At 45.9% G+C, this 20730-nt stretch overlaps 2 protein-coding genes and 3 long non-coding RNA genes across 6 annotated transcripts; 2 read left to right on the top strand and 3 right to left on the bottom strand.

The window, feature by feature from the left end:
* The first annotated feature begins 133 nt into the window (after window positions 1-133).
* On the top strand, window positions 134-4601 carry LOC138224782 (uncharacterized). Its single transcript, XR_011183211.1, has 3 exons — window positions 134-209; window positions 281-325; window positions 4400-4601. It is a non-coding gene; the product is annotated as an uncharacterized lncRNA (long non-coding RNA).
* Window positions 4602-6228: 1627 nt separating this feature from the next.
* LOC138224776 (uncharacterized) lies at window positions 6229-11775 on the top strand. 2 transcript variants are annotated; one of them, XR_011183202.1, is made up of 6 exons: window positions 6229-6432; window positions 6753-6847; window positions 7213-7352; window positions 7904-8052; window positions 8645-8727; window positions 11317-11775. It is a non-coding gene; the product is annotated as an uncharacterized lncRNA (long non-coding RNA). The 2 variants fall into 2 exon arrangements; XR_011183203.1 differs by lacking the exon at window positions 8645-8727 and having other exon boundaries at window positions 6231-6432; window positions 11317-11774.
* Window positions 11776-13317: 1542 nt separating this feature from the next.
* Window positions 13318-18233, bottom strand: LOC138224635 (uncharacterized). The gene is made up of 3 exons (XR_011183102.1): window positions 17725-18233; window positions 15124-17109; window positions 13318-14758 (listed from the first exon to the last, which is right to left on the bottom strand). It is a non-coding gene; the product is annotated as an uncharacterized lncRNA (long non-coding RNA).
* Window positions 18234-18776: 543 nt separating this feature from the next.
* On the bottom strand, window positions 18777-19326 carry LOC138224765 (histone H2B 1/2-like). Its single transcript, XM_069182820.1, has one exon. It carries the CDS (start codon window positions 19298-19300, stop codon window positions 18926-18928), a length of 375 nt encoding a protein of 124 aa, XP_069038921.1. The 5' UTR covers window positions 19301-19326; the 3' UTR covers window positions 18777-18925.
* Window positions 19327-19936: 610 nt separating this feature from the next.
* Window positions 19937-20543, bottom strand: LOC138224766 (histone H4). Its single transcript, XM_069182821.1, has one exon. The coding sequence runs from the start codon at window positions 20403-20405 to the stop codon at window positions 20094-20096; it is 312 nt and encodes a 103-aa protein (XP_069038922.1). The 5' UTR covers window positions 20406-20543; the 3' UTR covers window positions 19937-20093.
* Between the last annotated feature and the right edge of the window lie 187 nt (window positions 20544-20730).

Here is a 20730-nt window from a genome sequence, read left to right as displayed (position 1 = left end):
CCTGACCGGGTCTCTCTCGGCCTCTAGGAAGAAGAGACTCGGACTCGCCTGTGAATCCGCCGCGGAGCTCCGGTCACTCGGTACACGGGTGGGTCTGCGCTCAGGTCTCCACGCCGAGAAGGACCCGACAGCCGCCGTTTAAAGCCCAGAGCCGCGCCAGGATCCTGCAGAAACCTGGAATACAAACGAGAAAAAAACGTATTGTGCAGGTAAAGATACAACATACAACAAGCAGTTTAAAGAAGCTGAAGCACGATTTTAATACCATGTTTCTCTGCAGAGTCGAAGCCACAAGTCCTACAACCGTCCGGCAGCTCCGCCAAAAGTAAGTTGCGAAATTCATTTACTTTTCAAGCCCATTTTATGAAATCATAAAAAAAGCCGACAGTCGTCGCCCAGAATCTCGCAGCTCCAGCTAAACGGTAAACTTGAGAAACCTTCTTTGTTTGCAAACTCGCTATTTAAAGGCAAATAAGCGACTCTGGCGTAGGGAACCGCTAAACAGCCGCGGATTGAAGTCTAATTGCAGACTGACCGCACCTGCCTTCTCATTCAGACTCGGCCAATAGGGGCGGCGGATCCCGGAGCTGCTCGTCTCTGCTGCTAAACAGCGCGTTTTCAAACAGGGACACGAGAGACCAAAAATCCCCTAACAGGGACAGTTAAGCATAAAATTAAATCGTCCGATGATAAAAGGGAGGTTTTAGTCTGAGCTACTCAGCTTGCAGCCCTTCCAGTGCACTCCACTGCAGTAATCTGACTCAACCAGCTGCTTAATTACTGCTGATCCTGCTAATTATCAATTCAACAGCACTGGGTGCAGCTACACTGTAATGCAGTGGACTGGAGAGGCTGCAAGTAGCTCTGATTCCAGTATCAAGGTCCCACCTTCACACTGCAGTACCCTGAGACAGGATGGGCTCCCACACTGACACTACACTGCCCACTCATGCTCTTTATTCACCTCAAGGCAACACTGCTCACAGGGAACACAAGGAACAAGCAGGTGTCGACTCCACACTGGAAAGGAAACCGGAAACTGGTTCTGGCTGTGGAGTGGTGTCTGTGTGTCGGGAGGCCATCAGGCTGCACAGAAACAGGACACCTTGAGGCAGAACAGGAGTCTGAAGAGGCTCTGAGACTGAAAGCAATCACTTCTACACCTGTGCTCCACCCATTACCTCACCACGTCAAACCCAAACAGTCAATAAACCTCATTCGCAGCACTCATTACTAAACCAGTTTAGTTTCTCTGGTTTATACACTCTCCTGTGATGAATGTTAATGGTTCCTGCCCCTTGCCTGCTTTCTGACAGCATCCAAAGCACACAGCAGCTCTCCTGCGCTTGTGTTGGGGTGAACTCAACTGTCGCAGGGGAAGGACATGGTTTCTGATGATGTGGAGTGAGTCTGAATCCTGCAGTTAGTATGTGAACATGATTCAGATATCAAGAGTCTGCAGTGACAGTGTTAAGGACAATTGTAGCTGTTTCACACATGAAGAAAACTCCAGAGCCAGAATAAATGTTCTTCTCGGTGTGGAATTCTCCCCTACTTGTTCCTCTGCAGCTCCACACTGACACTCCTCTCCACTCTGAGCACATTCAGACAGGCAGGTTTTTCCTACAGCTGAACAATCTCCTTTCACCAACAGCCTCAGCTGCACTCCCACCCAAAGACACTCATGGTCCAGTGGAAGAATTCTAACAGCCCAGAACATGAACAAAGCACATTAATTCATGTCACTGGCCCTGTCAGTCAGCCCCTCCTGTCAAGGTGTATTGATACTGTGGGACACTTGAAAATGCAGGTTTTCGTTGGAAAGGTACAGTGTCCTCCATCAGTACTGCAAGGAGTCAACTTTACAGTCAAGCAATTAGTACTTGTGATCAGAAATATGACTAATCCTGGTTTTAATCTGTGGTAATTCTCTGCATACATTTGATCATATTAAAATAAAAATCCTTTGTGTTGATTTCTGCATTTTGAAGTTATTGGGACACAATCACTTTATGTACATTTCAGAGTGTAGAAGAGTATGTGCTTGTATATCCCTCTGAGACAGTAACTGCATGAGGTCTGAGACCCATTGAGCTCACTGCCCTCTGCAATCATCTGAGATGCTTTGCTGTTGCCACCGAGTTCTTATTTAGTCTTCAGGTGATCATACTTCAATTGTTTTTCCTTCTGTCAATAGGGTTGAAATCCAGGCATTAGACCCAACAAGTTAAGGTGTTTCTACAGTTATTCTCCTGATGACCTCCTTGGTTGCATTATAAACTGACTCAAAGCTACAGCACCTGAATATTTGATGTGTGTCCTCCGATCTGAGATGTAGATGACATGTATGGTCCCTAACTTACACCACCTCTAATCCTATTCCTGTACATGTGATCTCCATCTGAGCGCAGAGGACATTGAGGTGTTGCTGGAGCTCTCAGCTCTGAGTCCCCAGCCTTTGGGTTTGAGCTTCAGTGACCCAGTACACTAGTGCTGATGGAGACAGACAGGTGAAGGAGTCTCCTCATGATCTCCCCAGGCCAGGCCATGACTCTCACAGGAGGTGCTGTTCTCTGGAGCATCTGCAGCTCCTTTCTTTCTCCACACTTGAACCTGTCATCTCTGTCCTCTGAGCGCATGCTGAAGCCTGGTGGAGGGAATGTCATGGCCTGGGGATGCAGGAATGTCTCAGACTGGGTCACTTGTTATTGAGGATGTAGCTAATGATGGCAGCAGCAGAGTGATCTCTGAAGTTTACGGAAACAGGGTCTCTAATGCAGCAGAAAATCCTTCCATACTTATTGGACAGTGCTGCACCATGCAGCATGACAATGACCCAAAGCATCCAGTCAGTGCAACCAAAGAGCTCATCAGGAGAAAATAGAAACTAGTCAAATGTGTCTGCAGATTTCAGTCCAACTTGGCATCATGCTAAATAAATGACTTCAGGTAAAAGCATCTCAAGAACAGGCGATACCTCATCTTCAATGATGACACTGAGTACAGTGAGCTCATTTACTGGTTTACACTCTGAAATGCATGTAACATGAATGTTTCCCAATACTTCAGACCATATGACATGATGAGGATTAATTCTCCACTATTCCTGCTGTTCATCACACTCAGAGAGAACTGAAATTAGATTTCCAATTTCAGTAATTGTCTAGAACTCCATCTTATGCATGTGTATCTGTATCAATGCTAAAATTCTGATGCTGAACTTGTCAGCTACACCTCACTGTCTCCTACAGGAACAGCTCAGGCAGGAGGAAACAGTGGACAGTCTTGTACTGGCCAGGCCAGTCTCCACATTTTAAATCCTCTTGAGCAGCATTTTACAGGCTGAAGAAAATCAAAGCCCTAAAACTCTCAAGAATAATAGCTCTGTATGTCCAGACTGCAGACAGTTACTGGCTCAAAGGCAGCTTCACCTACATGTTTCCCAGTCTTTACTGTCACTTGAAATTACAGCATTGAACTGGCTGTGCTTGAATATGATCAAATGTATGCAATTCCAGAAATAAAATGTATGTTTTATTCTATTTGTTATTCATTGTCTCCTGTTCATGAATAAACATTGCTTGACTGTAAAGTTGTGGCTCATTGCTGGGGTACTGGGTGCAGATCTAGGACGAGTCTTGCTGTATTTAACAGTGCAGGGGGTTGACATTTGCTGTGGAACTGAGGGACCTGTGCTCAGGGGCAAACTGAGAACTAGATCTAGTTATGGGACGCACTTGATTAGTAGTAACACCCTGTTCAGTGGAGTGCTCTGCACTCGGGTTTTAACTGTACAACAGGCTAGAGCCCCTTCAGTGATCTAGTGCTCAGTATCCCGCACTGTCCCGGGACAGATGTGATGGCAGTACTGTACAGCACACCTCGCTCTGCGTGACCCCAGCTCACACGGATTCCTTAGAGCGCCATGTTATTTTTAAAAAGCTAAAACGGACCTAGAACGAGTTGAAATTCAAAAACAACATGCTATGTGAGAGTCGAGTTTAAAAACCACAACCCAGGTCAAACAAACAGACTGCGTCTCTGTCGGCGCTGCACAGCGATTAGAATAAATTGCGTCTTGGTTTACTTCCTGACGCCTTTGCAGCGATTGAACGTTGAAATTAATAAAAATTAATATAATTTGAATCTAAATTAAAGAGGGTGAGTATTTCTCGTGACAGTAAGGACACGGTCTGGAGGTCTTGAGCCCTTTTTATTCCAAATTCATTCTCCCGACAGTGGGACGAGCCCGTGTTCCGCAAAGCGAGCTGCGCTGTACTGCCGAGTGATTCCCTGAGCCCCTCCGCCAGCGCAGCTCCTCACTCCTGTCTGATGACTGTCGCTGCGCTGCTGCTCAGGGCTGAACTCCGAGCTCTTACCTGCTTGTCTTGTGTTTCAGGTCTCCCCTGGCTGCTGTCCCTGCCGCCCGCACAGGACCCATCGCGCACTGACCAGACTGCTGGCGCTGGACAGGAAATCGTCATCGCGGACGCCGTTACTTGTGATTCTGTATCTCACTCTGTGTTTTTTTTGTTTCGTTGTTGCCAACTGTCTTTGATTTGTATGCTTGCAAAACTTAATAAAGAATTTTGACTTCTGTCTTTCTTCTTCTTTTCTTCGTAACATTATTTCTAACGCAAACAAAACCAAACAAAACGAGCAGCAAGCACCGCCCACAATGAATATTCATGAGGGGCGTGGTTAATGAAGGGGCGTGTCGTATGATTAAGAAGGGGAGTGCCACATTATTCATGAGAGGGCGTCACCAACTGACGTCACATCAACCAATCAAAATGTTTAGATTTGAGCCCACCTCCAAGATTTTTGCTCTCATCTGATTGGTCATGCTTGAAATACCACGCCCATGTCCCACCCATGCTTCATTCTGATTGGATAAAACCCCATTTTCTCTATTCTGATTGGTTGAAAGACATGTCAATCAAAAAACCACACCCCTCAAAATGACGCAGTTCTTAAGGGTTGTCTTTATATGATTGACATGAGGTTTAGCCCAATCGCAGAAGCCCATCTCAAAGACCAGACCTGGGTGTGATTCGATTAATACTAATGAACTTTAATTCACTTGATACATAAACATTTTTCTCATTAGAGTAAATTAGCATAATTCAGACTATTAATTACTAATTAAAATAATAAACAGATACATCTTTTCTGTTTCAATTTTCCTAAGATATTTAGTTTTTTAGGTTTTTTTTGGTGATTTGAAAGACAGCAAACAAATACATTATAAACAATATATTTTAAATATATTCCCCAAAAAAGACAAATGAGCCAGAGGTAAAATAAATTTAAAATGTTTTTGTATTCAGTACAAGTGTAAACATACATTTTAGAAACCAAAAAGCATTCGAGTGAAAACGCTCTCCAGTTCAAAAACATCAAACCAAAACAAATTATTAAAACATAAGTTACTAAAATACAAGTGACTCGGTCAACCGATTTTAATATAAATGTAAATACATGAGAGTGTTAACGCCGACATCTTACTAACAAAACAAGCAGCAAAAAAAACAACACGAGTTCACACAGTAAACATTAAAAAACAACGTTATTTTCACTAAAATTGTTTTTTATTTCACATTAACACATTTACAAATAGATCATTAAAATACAAGTGATGAGAGCGCGATTTTAATAAATGCAAGATAATGTAAATGAGGAGTTTACTTTTACATCTTACAAAAAACAACAGAAAATCACTTTTTCCACACTAAACCAAAGTGAGCATTTTAATTCAGTACAAACATTAAAAACCTTAAGAAATTAAAAACTACTTATAGCCAAAAACAATTTTTCTAGTTCATATTAACAAGACAAATGCAAATAAGCTAATTAAAATACAGCGACTGATTTAATAAATGCAAATGAGGAGTTACCGCCATCATCTTGCTAATCAAATACAAACAACACAAAACCGCTCGATACTCACTAGCGGAAAGTCAGGAAAGCCCAGTTTTAAATCCGCAACGATTCAGTGATGTGTTATAACGATACCATTAAAAAATAGCCCAAAAAAGAAGACAAACTCAAAAAAATCGAGAAAACGCCATTCACAAACCCCACCTCCCCGTTTCGGCAGAACTTCCGGAAAGAGCCATGCTGGGGGGCGGGGCTTATTTAAATATGAGCATCTCAGCCAATCAGAATTCATGACGTCTCCACCCAAACCACGCCTATTGACAGTAGTGGGTGGGGCTGCACCGCCCTCATGCGCTGGGAGGACGAAATACAAATTAAATTAAATGTAAACCCGCTGTCTATATGCTGAATATTAATAAAGGATTTTGGTGGGCAGAGCCGCGAATTATGTCGTCTCGCCTGTTTATTGGTCACTTTGGGCTCCAGGTCCTATAAATTCTGACCCGCCTGGTTATCCTCCTTTCGCGCGAGAGCCGGGCAAGACAGACAGCGGTAAGTAACTCGTTCAAACGCTTTTCAAGCTTTACTGCTCTGTGCATTAAAACCTGTATTAGGTCATTGTTTTACGATAATTTTCTACTCTATTACAATGTTTTTCTTCTTTTTTTTCCTGTGTTGTGCTTCCAGTTGTCTGTAGAATCCTGTGAATATTCGCTCCTACTATGTGCTCCTCACTACCGCTCTTAAAATGTGCGTTTAACTTCAGACTAACAAACCACTCTTTTTTTCAGTTTTGTCCACTAAATCACATTTTCCGTCCGTCTGGCGGGAGGTAAGTTTCAGTATTTTCTCTGCATCTCGTTTCTCTCCAGCTCTCTCACTCCGGAGCTCGGCCAGGACTCGCGGCCCCAGTGACAGTGAGGGGAGAGTTTTACTGCCTGCTGCTCTGGTATCGACAACATGTCGGGTAAGAACCGGGGAATGGCGTCAGACAGACGGGGCACTGCTTTCACAGCCCGGGTCAGCTCTCTTGGGCAGCTCACTGGTACCCTGGCTTGACCAAGAGGAGCGGGCTGTCGGGCTGTGGGAGCAGCTGTCTGCAGAGCCGCGGATACAGACCGTGTACCTGGCTCTGTCGTCTGTGGCTGCAGGCTGCCCCCTGGTGGCGGCTAAGAGCAACAGCGTGTGAGCTCGGGCTTCTGAAACAGTGGAGCTCACTCCACTACTTCACTGTTCAGTCCTGTACTACCGTTCTTACTCACTGGAGTGTGAAATGTATTCTGACACAGCTCGACTTTGAGTTTTAATGACTGTACTTGTCTGTCATTCCAGCTTTCAACAAAGTCTTTGACTTCACCTCCAGCCTGGTTCCACTTTCACCTTCAGCTCCCTCCCTGCTGCCTCCTGCTGCTCCTCCCTCTACTGAGGACTGAGACTGTAAAGAGTCAGAATCTGGCTCTGGGATTGACAGGGTGAGTTGGTTTAGATCTCTGTTCCCTGACATCACACTGACACTCCTTCACTACAGCTGCAGCAGTGTCACAGTCTAGATCTCTTCACACTTTCCTTTACTTCTTCCTCGGTCACTAATGTTCCTGATCTTTTCAAATAGAGGCTGATAATTCACAGTGATCTCTGACCACCACAGGAATCCTGAGTGTCTTCAGCTCCTCCTCTGAGTTCAGATGCTGATGGCATGTCCACTCCCTAACCCCACTACTAACCCCACTCCTCACTCTTCTACATGTGATCATCATCCCAGCTCAGAGGAGGAGCTGAAGACACTCAGGATTCCTGTGATGGTCAGAGATCACTGTGAATTATCAGCCTCTATTTGAAAAGATCAGGAACATTAGTGACCGAGGAAGAAGTAAAGGAAAGTGTGAAGAGATCTAGACTGTGACACTGCTGCAGCTGTAGTGAAGGAGTGTCAGTGTGATGTCAGGGTACAGAGATCTAAAGTGTGAGGAAGTGTTCTGGCACAGCCTGACCTATTTTAATGAGCTTACTTCTCTCTTTCCAGCTTTCAACAAAGTCACTGAATTCAGTCCAGCCTGGTTCCAGTCTGTCAACATGTGATGAATAAACACCTTCAGCTTCCTCCTGCTGCTCCTCTCTCTCATTGAGGACTGAGACTGTGAAGAGTCAGAATCTGGCTCTGGGATTGACAGGGTGAGTTGGTTTAGATCTCTGTACCCTGACATCACACTGACACTCCTTCACTACAGCTGCAGCACTGAAGTCCCTGGTGTTGATCTGGAAATCTCACATGTACAGCTCCTCTCTCCTAGTCTGTAACTGTCTAGAGCTCCATCTTCTGTTGCTGCTTTACCTGTATCTCTGTCACCACTAGTCTCCTGTTGCTAGATTAGTTTCTCTCCCACTGCAGAGCAGTCTGCACTCTGCTTCAGGAGTGGACAGTGACTGGGGAATTAGACTCTCTGCCTGTCCTCATCTCTCTCTGTCTAGTCTTCATGTCCACCAGTGAGTGTCTGCTCCTCTCTCCTGTATCTGTCCTTCCTGTTGGTGTTGATCTAGAGCTCTGCCTGGATGTGCTGACTTGTGCTCTGCTGTGTCTCTTCAGAACTGACTGTGTCTCCCCCTGCCCTCTCTCTGCACTGTCCTGCCTCTCTCCTTCTCTGCCTGCTGCTCTGTGTGTGAAGTGTGTTACTGGCACCCCAGCTCTGCCTTTCACACACACTATTCAAGAAGGTTTGCTCTTCAGGGTTCAAGTATGTTTATGCTGAATGTTTATGTATCACAGGTTGACAGACTGGAACCAGGCTGGAGTGAATTCACAAGCTTTGTTGAAAACTGAAAAGAGACTCATGTCCCCCAGATCTCCAGGTGAGCTCTGAACAATTTCTCCTGTTTCCTACAGCAGCTTCTCCCAATAACACCTCTGCAACCCCACAGTTAGAACTAAATCTCACACTTGTCACTTTGTTGAAACATGAATTGTATTGTAGTTTACAATAAAGATCACAAATGTAATCAGACTGAATGCTCAGGTAATAACTCCTCAGTGTGTTTCTGCTCAACACATTTTGCTGCCACACTGGGCATCTCTTTCTATCTCAGTGTATTATTTTACAGTAGACTGAGCTCTGATTCAGTGATGTACAGATCTCATCTAAACTTTAGAAGAGACTGTAGAGGAAAGTGTCCTGCTCTCTGCCTGTCCAGACACCTTCAGCGCAGCCTCCCACTGACACTCATTCACACTGTGGAAGTGTTTCAGCCTGTGTGACTCTGCACCTGGAACTGTTGTCTGTAGTGTCACAATCTAGATCTCTTTATGCTTTCATTTGCTTCCTCCTCTCACTGTCACTAATCATTTCAAATAAAGGCTGGATACTTCACAGTGATCTCTGTCCATCACAGGAATCCTGAGTGTCTTCAGCTCCTCCTCTGAGTTCAGATGCTGATGGCATGTCCACTCCCTAACCCCACTACTAACCCCACTCCTCACTCTTCTACATGTGATCAACATCCCAGCTCAGAGGAGGAGCTGAAGACACCCAGGATTCCTACATATTCTACAGTGGGGATCACGTTTATTTACTGTATCAGAGCTCAGACTGCAGCACAGTCATACACTGAGACTGAGAGAGATCCCCTGTGTGACAGAAATCAATCGTTTCAAGTTGAAAATTAAATATGATATGGTCAGATGATAGTATGTGTAATCTCTAACAGCCTTAAACCCATCTGGAACCCTGATTCATGATCGGTGTCAGAACTCGAAGGGAGCAGAAAACAGTGAGATATTATTACCTGAGCATTCAGTCACAAGACATTACAGATTTGCGTTCTAATTTGTAATGTCTAATAAAGGTCTAATATGTTAACAGGAAGTGAGAAATGTGAGTTTTAGATTTTTCTTTCTGTACTAATCACACACCTCCCCCCTTCAGCTATCTGTGTATGTAAGATCTCTGTTACTGCAGCTTCGCATTAGAGAATCACATAACAAACACTAATTTCACTGACTCTTCTCTGGCTTCTTTCTCTCCGGAGGAATAGTTCCTTGTTTGTTGGCTGCAAAGGAACACTGCACAGCTCCCCACTCCAACATCTACACACTAACTCCTTGTTTTCTTGTTTCTGCTCGTCTCACTGTCTGGGCTCCAGTGTCTTTTTCTTTATCTCTGTTTTTCCTTCTTAAATCCCTCCCCCCACTGCCTGTACCTGGCTGAAGATCTGCCTGTATCCCCTCCTGTCAGCTTCTACACGATCTTCCACCTGACGTCAGCCTACAGCCTGAAACCCTGCAGCTGCTCCTCGTTCTGTTTCCTTCTGGAGTCTTTGTGTCTCCTGTTACCTCCGTCTCCTCCACACTGTTAATATAACCTCCATCAGGCCTCGACAGTCCAGCCCACAAACACACTGTACTGAGCACACCAGCACCAACATCAGCTCTCATATCGACTGTAAGAGTTTCATCCTGTCTCTCTCTAGCTTTGTCTACCTCTGCTCAGCTCCTCTGTGTAAAATAAAGGGGTTCTCCTCACTATCGTGTGAGCCACTGTTCTTATCTTTATCTTTATCTATTTTCAAATTCATTCTGTATATTTAGAGATGTACATCCTTAATCCCAAAAATAAGTTAAATTCAAGAGCTTTGATTTCACTTAATTTTATTTTCATTTATGAAATTCTTAACCTTTCGGTTGCTTTCAATGAATACTTGTGCTCGATGTACAAACAGCTTTCAGTCTACAACTGTCCTTGGTGCTTTGAGTTACTTATTTAGGTTCTACAATCACTGCAGCTGTGTGACTAAAGGGAACTGCAGTAAAGCCTCAGTTGAACATACACGATCTGCTAAAGGGGATTTTTCTGTGTAAAATAAGAAATATTTGATTGAACACTAGGCAGATTTCTTATGATGGGTGTTACTTGTTTCCTGTGCTGTAGCTTATTGTATACAGTATAATTACAATGCATTAAATAGTTTGTGTATTTATGATAAAGCACAGCAACAATTTTCATTTGCTGTTGATTGTAATTAAGTCCAAATATCCAGGAACCATACTGTAAACTGTATCTAGTATGTTGTGTTTTCTCATATAATGGTTCTTTTTAGGATTAAAAATTCTTTGTGATTAATGGACATTGGAAAATAACAAACAGCCCTTCGTTACTCCAGGGTTTCCTTTCATACTTTAAGATAATTAAAGATTTATTGTATAAAGTTTCTGATATTTTGGCTGTTATTCAACAGGTTTCAAGATTAGTCTGTCTTTAAGTATTACTTCTAATTTAATTTATTATTCTGACTTGACAAGGCTTCTCATTAAATGTTAACAGACTGAATATTATTAATGTTCTTGTTTTCAGACCTGTCTATGCTGTATTATTGTGAAGGCTATTTTATTGATCTGCTCATATGAAACGTTTCTCGTGTCTGGATGTGATCTTCTCCGGCTCTCAGCCCCTCTTGCCCCTCTCTGTCAGCTCCTGTCCTCCTGTCAGGATGTTCACCTTCCCTCCTGCACTGCTGTCACCCTGAGCTCCCAGACACAGGCGCTCTTACCTCCCTCCCTGTCCAGCCAGAGTCTGCTCCTCTTCTCCGTGAGCAGGCACACAGTCTGCCTCTTCCTTTCCTTGCTCATCCCAGCACGGACATTCCTGACTCCTGGAGAAGACAGCACAGGGGGAAGACTGGAAAGGCTGCTGCTGGAAGAGGGGTTGGATCAGTAGGCGACTCTTCTCTCTGAATCAGACTCTCCAAACTAAAGACCCAGTGCAGTGACAGGGGTCCCTGTCTTCCTTCAGATACCCTTACTGTGAATTCATGTCTTGCAAAAGTATTCACACCCTACTGATGATGTCTATGTGCGTTGAATTAGAAATGTATATAATTGTAATGTGCTTATGTTAAAGAAATGTTAAAATGGAACATTTAAATGGTGAAAAGATGTTAAATGTCAACAAAAACTGCAAAATAAAAATCTTGATTACAGAAGCACTCACCTCCTGAGTCAATAAATGTTTGAAGCCCCTTTGGCAGCAGTTACAGCCACAAGTCTCTCGGGATGAGTCTGTACACACCAGGACACTGGAGATTGTGGTCACTCATCTCCGCACACTGACTCAGGCTCTGCCAGGGCCACTCCAGTGCAGATCTGGCCCTGTGCTGTGGGTCTCAATCCTGCTGAAAGTTGATTTTTATTCCAGTTGCAGGTCTTTGGCAGATGAAAGCAGGTTTTGCTCTAAGATGTGCCTGTAATTTTTTCCAACCATTTCCCTGTCAATCCTGACCTGACCAATCAGTGAGCACTTGGTTTTCTAACACACATGAGGTGATTAAATAAAGTTTTTTTGCTTTGTGAAATTTACAACCACCATTGAGGTTGTTTGAAATCACCTTATGCTTCTGGGTTGAATATTGACTTGAAATTCACTGCCTGCCTGGGGGACATTACAGAGACAGGAGTGATGAGTCTGAAATTGTAAACCACCACTCTTGCAGACAGGTCAATCAGGCAACTGTGTGACACGAGTGTTTTAATCACAGAACGCGTTCTGGTCCAGCAAATGCCTCATTTCAGAAAAGAGGACAAGAGCATCACTTTGTTAATTCACCTAAATTAGTTTTCATAGAAACAGGTCTCGCACATGCACCAAAACCTCTTTATTTTAAACAGCTGACAGGAGTGGCGATCATGGATTTATATTCTGAGAAATCAGCCTCTGTGCTGATATTTTTAATATCATACATGAAAGACTGAAGTAAGAAAAACTCATCCTCAAAACAGTGGCATTAAACTCAAATTCTCTCAGTACGGCGACTCCACAGTCCAAACTATCCCAGAATACTGATCTGTTTAAACAGGTAAGAGGTTGACGTAACTTACGGAGACGTGATCAACCAGCACCCCAGACAACTGGTTTCTGAGCCGGTGTCATTTCATCACCTTCAGATACAACACGGATTGAAATAAATACAATTGCAAACAAATCTCAAATGGGTTTATAAAGCAAAGCAAATGTTCAAAGAGCTGAATGAAATTCTAGGAAAGTGTTTGGAAAGGATTTCATCCAGTGCAGTAAAACCGAGTATCAAACACGGGACAAATGTGGAGAACTCGCTCTGACCTTTATACAACACCAGCGATCAGAGCCACAGAGCCAGACATCTAATTCTGCTTCGTGAACAGATCAGCCTGTCCGACATCTGGACTGTCCTGATTAGAACCCGATTGTAGTGGATTTCCTAAAAGAAGAGTTTCCTGTTATAACTATTGGTGTGCTATTATTTCAATTCTTTGTTCAATACTGCGAAACATCAGTACTGTATATCCATGGCCTGTACTCCTCAACATATTGGCACACTGTAGCCACAATCTGAAACTGCAGTTTTAAATATATTCAAAGAAATTAAAGAAACCAAGAATATATTTGATGGGTTAAATACATTCTCTGCTGCAGTGCTGCTCACATCTCACACAGATGGCATTGTCTAAGGAACAGACTCTGAGCTCTTTAATGAAATCAGTCAGATTCTCTCGGACGTCTCCTGATCGTGGCCACATGAGGACAGAAGGAGCTTCTCTGTAAGAGACACTGCAGAGCCCGCAGCTGCCCTGAGTGTCACCAGCTGAAACACTGGAGGGCAGCTTCTACTGCACAGACTGAGACCCCCAGCAGCCTCATGTACCAGCGTTACTAAAGTGCCTTTTAACAGCCTCATAGCTGGGGAAATGGAGGGATGAGTGGTTTGGACAAAAACACAACTACCAGGTGCTTTAAAGTTCAGTTTTTAATTGTCCCCTGCCTCTGGACACAGGCAGCAGAATCAGGACTAAACAGAAATCTTGGATTAAAAGAAATGACTGTTTTCACAGCAGCTCACCAGAGAAGTCAATCATTCAGCCCCATTAACAGAAACATCTCGCAGCCGAATCTTACTTGACAGCACTGAGATACAGTGTTTAAAATACAACAATGCCAACTCTATTCAGAGAATTTAAATTATTTCAACATTAAACATATTCAGAAAAAAATAATTAGACCACTAAACCCATTGTTCTTGTTTTGTAATTAAGAAGCAAAGCCCAGCTACTTTTTGAGCTCAGAGTTGTGATCAATGCAATGAAATGTTCCTGTTAAAGCCCCTCATAGACCCAGGTTTATAATAAGTTGCTTCTTTCTTCTAATTATGTTGCTTGTTATGACATCTGAGTCATTAAAGCAATGCACTGAGAGGGGGAAATTGTATTTGCACTGTGGATTTGAAATCACGAGTGGGTTTGAAAACAAGAGTGTGCCTGTGGACACAGTTTGTCCTGGAAAATAAAATACAGACGTCACCAGTGTGCAGGTCCTACTGAGTGACAATAAACACAGCTGGGGATCATACCTGCTGTGGCCCTACACTCCCTGAACACCTACATCTCAAACAGGAGACCTTACAGCACTGTCAGGGCTCAGAACACTGAGCTGCTCACTGACAGAGACTCCAGTGGGACTGAAGGCAAGAGGAGACTTTCTCATCACTAAACTAGAACACAGAGCTGCAGAGTGCTTCACACTCCACCTCTCACCTGACACAATCATTTGTTCAGGGATGAAAAGTATCTAATAACTGAAAACGTTTGACATTTCACTGTATTATTATTTATTTGCTTAGAGAATATTGTTACCAAAGAACAACATACAACTCCACAGTGTTAGTAAATTCAGTGATTAAATAAAACAGAACTTGCAACACTGCCACCAAAACACAACAAATCACAAAGTTACAACACATCAGCAGAAATAAATCACCTCCCAGCTCCTGGCGCTGCCTGAAGACCTGATGGCTGAGCGAGACGCCTCTTCTCCTCCTTCCTGAGAGAAGACTGGAGGTCACGCAGGTCCTGTGTCTCTTCCTGTCAAAAATACACAAGAGGAACAATTACTTTCCAGTACAGACAACAGACAAAAAGTATTTTGTTCTGCCCAGAGACTTCTGCCAATAACAAAACAAACTCTCGATCTTTAACATCTTACAGTTCTCAAATACAAAACCAATGATCAAACACTGAAAGTGTTACATTTAAAACAAATATGAATAGCTTGACTCCAATACCTCTTGAGTCTTAAGTCAAAGGCAAGTTGTAACTCATGTCTGACGTGAGCTGGAACAGTGTTGGCACATCGAATCATCCCTCAGCCAGCAGAATGAACACAACTAATACAACTCTGCCTCTATACATCACAGAATAAGGGCAGCAAATGCTGTAGTTCTACCTACCTGTAAAGACCAGGGTCACAGTTTCAGCTTGTGCTGCTTCTTGCTATAATTAGAAATTGAATATCAACAACATGGATGGTCCATCAGTGCTCTGTGTCAGGAGAGTGAGGCTCACAGTGTCTCCAGAGGAGGTGCTGGTCCAGCAGTGCTCTGTGTCAGGGGACAGTGGCTCACAGTGTCTCCAGAGGAGGAGCTGGTCCAGCTGTGCTCTGTGTCAGGAGAGTGAGGCTCACAGTGTCTCCAGAGGAGGTGCTGGTCCAGCTGTGCTCTGTGTCAGGAGACTGTGGCTCACGGTGTCTCCAGAGGAGGTGCTGGTCCAGCAGTGCTCTGTGTTAGGAGAGTGAGGCTCACAGTGTCTCCAGAGGAGGTGCTGGTCCAGCTGTGCTCTGTGTCAGAGGACAGTGGCTCACAGTGTCTCCAGAGGAGGTGCTGGTCCAGCTGTGCTCTGTGTCAGGAGAGTGAGGCTCACAGTGTCTCCAGAGGAGGAGCTGGTCCAGCTGTGCTCTGTGTCAGGAGAGTGAGGCTCACAGTGTCTCCAGAGGAGGAGCTGGTCCAGCTGTGCTCTGTGTCAGGAGAGTGAGGCTCACAGTGTCTCCAGAGGAGGAGCTGGTCCAGCTGTGCTCTGTGTCAGGAGAGTGAGGCTCACAGTGTCTCCAGAGGAGGTGCTGGTCCAGCTGTGCTCTGTGTCAGGAGAGTGAGGCTCACAGTGTCTCCAGAGGAGGAGCTGGTCCAGCTGTGCTCTGTGTCAGGAGACAGTGGCTCACAGTGTCTCCAGAGGAGGAGCTGGTCCAGCTGTGCTCTGTGTCAGGGGACAGTGGCTCACAGTGTCTCCAGAGGAGGTGCTGGTCCAGCTGTGCTCTGTGTCAGGGGACAGTGGCTCACAGTGTCTCCAGAGGAGGTGCTGGTCCAGCTGTGCTCTGTGTCAGGGGACAGTGGCTCACAGTGTCTCCAGAGGAGGAGCTGGTCCAGCTGTGCTCTGTGTCAGGAGACTGTGGCTCACAGTGTCTCCAGAGGAGGAGCTGGTCCAGCTGTGCTCTGTGTCAGGAGACTGTGGCTCACAGTGTCTCCAGAGGAGGTGCTGGTCCAGCTGTGCTCTGTGTCAGGAGACTGTGGCTCACAGTGTCTCCAGAGGAGGTGATGGTCCAGCTGTGCTCTGTGTCAGGAGAGTGAGGCTCACAGTGTCTCCAGAGGAGGAGCTGGTCCAGCTGTGCTCTGTGTCAGGAGAGTGAGGCTCACAGTGTCTCCAGAGGAGGTGCTGGTCCAGCTGTGCTCTGTGTCAGGAGAGTGAGGCTCACAGTGTCTCCAGAGGAGGTGCTGGTCCAGCTGTGCTCTGTGTCAGGAGAGTGAGGCTCACAGTGTCTCCAGAGGAGGAGCTGGTCCAGCTGTGCTCTGTGTCAGGAGAGTGAGGCTCACAGTGTCTCCAGAGGAGGTGCTGGTCCAGCTGTGCTCTGTGTCAGGAGAGTGAGGCTCACAGTGTCTCCAGAGGAGGAGCTGGTCCAGCTGTGCTCTGTGTCAGGAGACTGTGGCTCACAGTGTCTCCAGAGGAGGAGCTGGTCCAGCTGTGCTCTGTGTCAGGAGACAGTGGCTCACAGTGTCTCCAGAGGAGGAGCTGGTCCAGCTGTGCTCTGTGTCAGGAGACAGTGGCTCACAGTGTCTCCAGAGGAGGTGCTGGTCCAGCTGTGCTCTGTGTCAGGGGACAGTGGCTCACAGTGTCTCCAGAGGAGGTGCTGGTCCAGCTGTGCTCTGTGTCAGGGGACAGTGGCTCACAGTGTCTCCAGAGGAGGTGCTGGTCCAGCTGTGCTCTGTGTCAGGGGACAGTGGCTCACAGTGTCTCCAGAGGAGGAGCTGGTCCAGCTGTGCTCTGTGTCAGGGGACAGTGGCTCACAGTGTCTCCAGAGGAGGAGCTGGTCCAGCTGTGCTCTGTGTCAGGAGACTGTGGCTCACGGTGTCTCCAGAGGAGGTGCTGGTCCGGCTGTTCCCCGAGCCCTAGGAGAGAGAGAATTATTGAGAGCCACCCTGTGCAGCATTTCCAGCCTCCCAGCCCTAATAATCTGGTTTAGATTATTTCTGTTGCTTAAAATATTATTAAACCTGTCATTAATATAACCTTGGTAGCATTCCGACAGGGAGTTATTCTTTTAAGGAATACAAAAATGTATTAAAATAAAATAGTTTAAGACTAAAATCTGCCAGCCTTTCCAGGCGTTACCCAGTCCCCAGATCGAAAGGACAGGAAACGACACACAACTCCTTAACAGCAAAACACGTTCAAGTACGAGAGAAAACCCTTGAAATATCTTCCATTTAAAACGGTTACAATCCATATAATGACACCTCTCTTTTCTCGAACAGCGGAACTGCATCTCTCTCCCTGCGCCCTCGGCACCATTTCAGACAGATTTTATAACCACCAAGTAAATCAGCAACTTAAATACAGTCCTTTAACCTCCGCGTTGTTTACTATCGGTTAATGAGAAGTTAAGATAAGATCACTTTATTAGCCATATACAATTTCTTGCATGAGGAATGTGTCTTTTCGCATAATGACGCGACACTAAGAAGAGCTATTAAACAGACAGCAGAAATAATTATTTAACTCACCCGAGATGCACAGTTTAAATCTTGCATTTTTGTGGACTGCTGTTCTTATTTTACAGACAATTGCTTGTTTTCCAGGCTAACGTGCCCTGTTGTCGATGTTTCCTCTCAGCGCCGCGATCACGAGTCCGGCCCTCCTGCTCCCTCTGCTGGACACTCGTGGTCTCTGCACCCAGGAGCTCTGCCCTGCCTGGGCTGTAACCTTACAAACGGGGAGACTTTTCTATCGGACCGGTAACTGTTTCTAAATCAAAGGAGCTGCTTTTTCTCGGTCAGACCCAGACAGGATCTTGGTATGTAATAATTTCAACAGAAATTGTATTCAAACGATTTGCAGAGCCTTCTCAACATAGTGTCAGTTTGACGCTTATCTTTTATTGTATCGTTGTCCTCTATGTTAAAGGTTAGTATGATCCAGAAAGTTCAATATCCTGCATTTTCAAAATAGACTTCAGTGTAGGATAAACAGCAACTTAAAAATAATACATAATGTCTCCAGTCAACAAGAACCGAAATAATTGTTTCAGGTCAGAAACGGAGGTTATTTTCATGCAGGTTGGACTGCTTAAAAACGCTGACACGTATCTCCATTTCGATGCAGTTTAAACGTCTAATAAAAACAAACGAAGAACAGAAAAGTGAAACTTGCGAGCGGACCTGGGTGAGACACGAGGGACACCGGCAGCACGAGCCGCCTCCTCTCTGACTCGCGCAGCAGCAGAAACTGCACATTAACCTCTTCCCTGCCGGAGAGGCACGAACTGCACTGATCTTAGTTACTCCCTAAATAACCATTACAAACCATACTTTTTCAAAATGCTTATCTTATTACAGAAACACAACGACCTTCAGAGAGCCTGAAGGGACACATTACACATGAACGAATCGAGTGTAAGTAAAATATGAAGTACTAAATCGGATACCATCAAGATCTAATGAAAGCATTCAGCTGTCGGGTCTCATGACAGAGGATGATTATCTGTTAAGTCTGCAGCAGAGCGCAGCTCCAACACGCTCCGGTATTCCGGCTACATGCACTAACTAGACAATGAAGATCTAATAAATCAGCGTTTATTAAGAATATAACGGAACCAAAATCAAAAACGTACACAAAAAAATAAGCGATCATTGCTCTTTTCTCGAGTCTGTGGGCGGCTCTTAAAAGAGCCTTTGGGTTCGCTGATCCGGGACGGGCGGGCCGGGTTTACTTGGAGCTGGTGTACTTGGTGACGGCCTTGGTGCCCTCGGACACGGCGTGCTTGGCCAGCTCTCCGGGCAGCAGCAGGCGCACGGCGGTCTGGATCTCCCGGGAGGTGATGGTGGAGCGCTTGTTGTAGTGCGCCAGGCGGGAGGCCTCGCCGGCGATGCGCTCGAAGATGTCGCTGACGAACGAGTTCATGATGCCCATGGCCTTCGACGAGATGCCGGTGTCCGGGTGCACCTGCTTCAGCACCTTGTACACGTAGATGGCGTAGCTCTCCTTCCTGGTCTTTCTGCGCTTCTTGGTGCCCTTGGCGGCCGTCTTGGTCACGGCTTTCTTGGAGCCCTTCTTAGCTGCTGATTTCGCTGGTTCCGGCATCTTCACTCACTGCGTCTACAGTTATGAAAGCTCACGCCTCCTGCAGCCCCCTATTTATAGCGGCCGCATGCAAATCAGCTCGCTCAGCTGAGAAGCCGGCTCATTGGTCAGCGAGAGAACTGCTCTCCTATTGGCTGCGCTCTCCGCCAATGAAACTCAAACGGCTGAGCGCCTGAGCCGCTCGCTCTGACTCCAGGCGCCTCTCTCTCCCCTCCGCCCGAGCACAGGGGAGCAGAGGACCGTGTGATCCGTTTAGCACAACGTGCAGATTTATTGAAGCCCGACTCTCATTCCGCTTATGTCCCCTACCCTAGAAAACAATGTGCTTGAAGTGAACTGTGCGATTTGTGCAACTTTGGCGTCCAAAGCAGTTTTGGAGATATTCTAGAAAACTTTTAGCTGCCTGTCGGGGCGGGGAGGGTTAGAAACGGCCAATTTCACAACGGCTTTCTTAGAATAAAAAAAAAAAATCTATTTAGAAACTGAACGGCATTTTGTTCTCGTGACCTAGTTGTAGTTTTCTACAATTTTGAAAGCATTTCCCTTATTGATCCTAGCTGTGTTTATGCGCGCAGTGCAGAGCGCCCCCTCTGTAAACCACTCTGTTATATTTCTTAGTTATAATAGTTATCAATAAACGCATTTTTACTTTGATCTTTCCGGTATAGACTTTCGATCTACAAACCCATTCTCCCATCAGTTTAAGCTCTCTTCTGATAATGTGGGTGGCTCTTAAAAGAGCCTTTGGGTTGATACGTCGGGGTCCGGTCCGGCAGTGAAGCTCCGCTCCTGTTTAGCCGCCGAAGCCGTACAGGGTGCGGCCCTGGCGCTTCAGCGCGTACACCACGTCCATGGCGGTGACGGTCTTCCTCTTGGCGTGCTCGGTGTAGGTGACGGCGTCGCGGATGACGTTCTCCAGGAACACCTTCAGCACCCCGCGGGTCTCCTCGTAGATCAGCCCGGAGATCCGCTTCACTCCCCCACGGCGAGCCAGGCGGCGGATGGCGGGCTTGGTGATTCCCTGGATGTTGTCGCGGAGAACCTTGCGGTGACGCTTAGCACCTCCTTTCCCGAGTCCCTTTCCGCCTTTGCCTCTTCCAGACATCTTCTAGTTATCAGTTAGTGACACGACACACACTGCTGGGCTGCAGCCGCGGCGCTTCTCTTTTCAAGCCTGAGAGCGGACCTGCTTGAGACAGGAGGCGCGCTGACACACGAGCCCGCCTCCTCTCCGACCGCAGCAGCAGCCCAGACTGCACAGGAACCTCTTCCCTGCCGGAGAGCTCTCCACCACAGCAGCTTTGAACAGGGCGGCATCTTCATGATCACTTCCCTGCCTACAGCACTGTAGGATTGTGCAAAGTATGAACTTGCTTCTCCCCACATAGTCTGAATGCGTGAACCTGGACTTGAGAAAAGCCCAGTTTGAT

Source organism: Lepisosteus oculatus, chromosome 23 (genome assembly GCF_040954835.1).
Source record: "Lepisosteus oculatus isolate fLepOcu1 chromosome 23, fLepOcu1.hap2, whole genome shotgun sequence".
NCBI classification, from domain to species: Eukaryota; Metazoa; Chordata; class Actinopteri; order Semionotiformes; family Lepisosteidae; genus Lepisosteus; species Lepisosteus oculatus.
The sequence above is the reverse complement of the archived record's forward strand: the minus strand, read 5'-3'. Positions and strand labels throughout refer to the sequence as shown.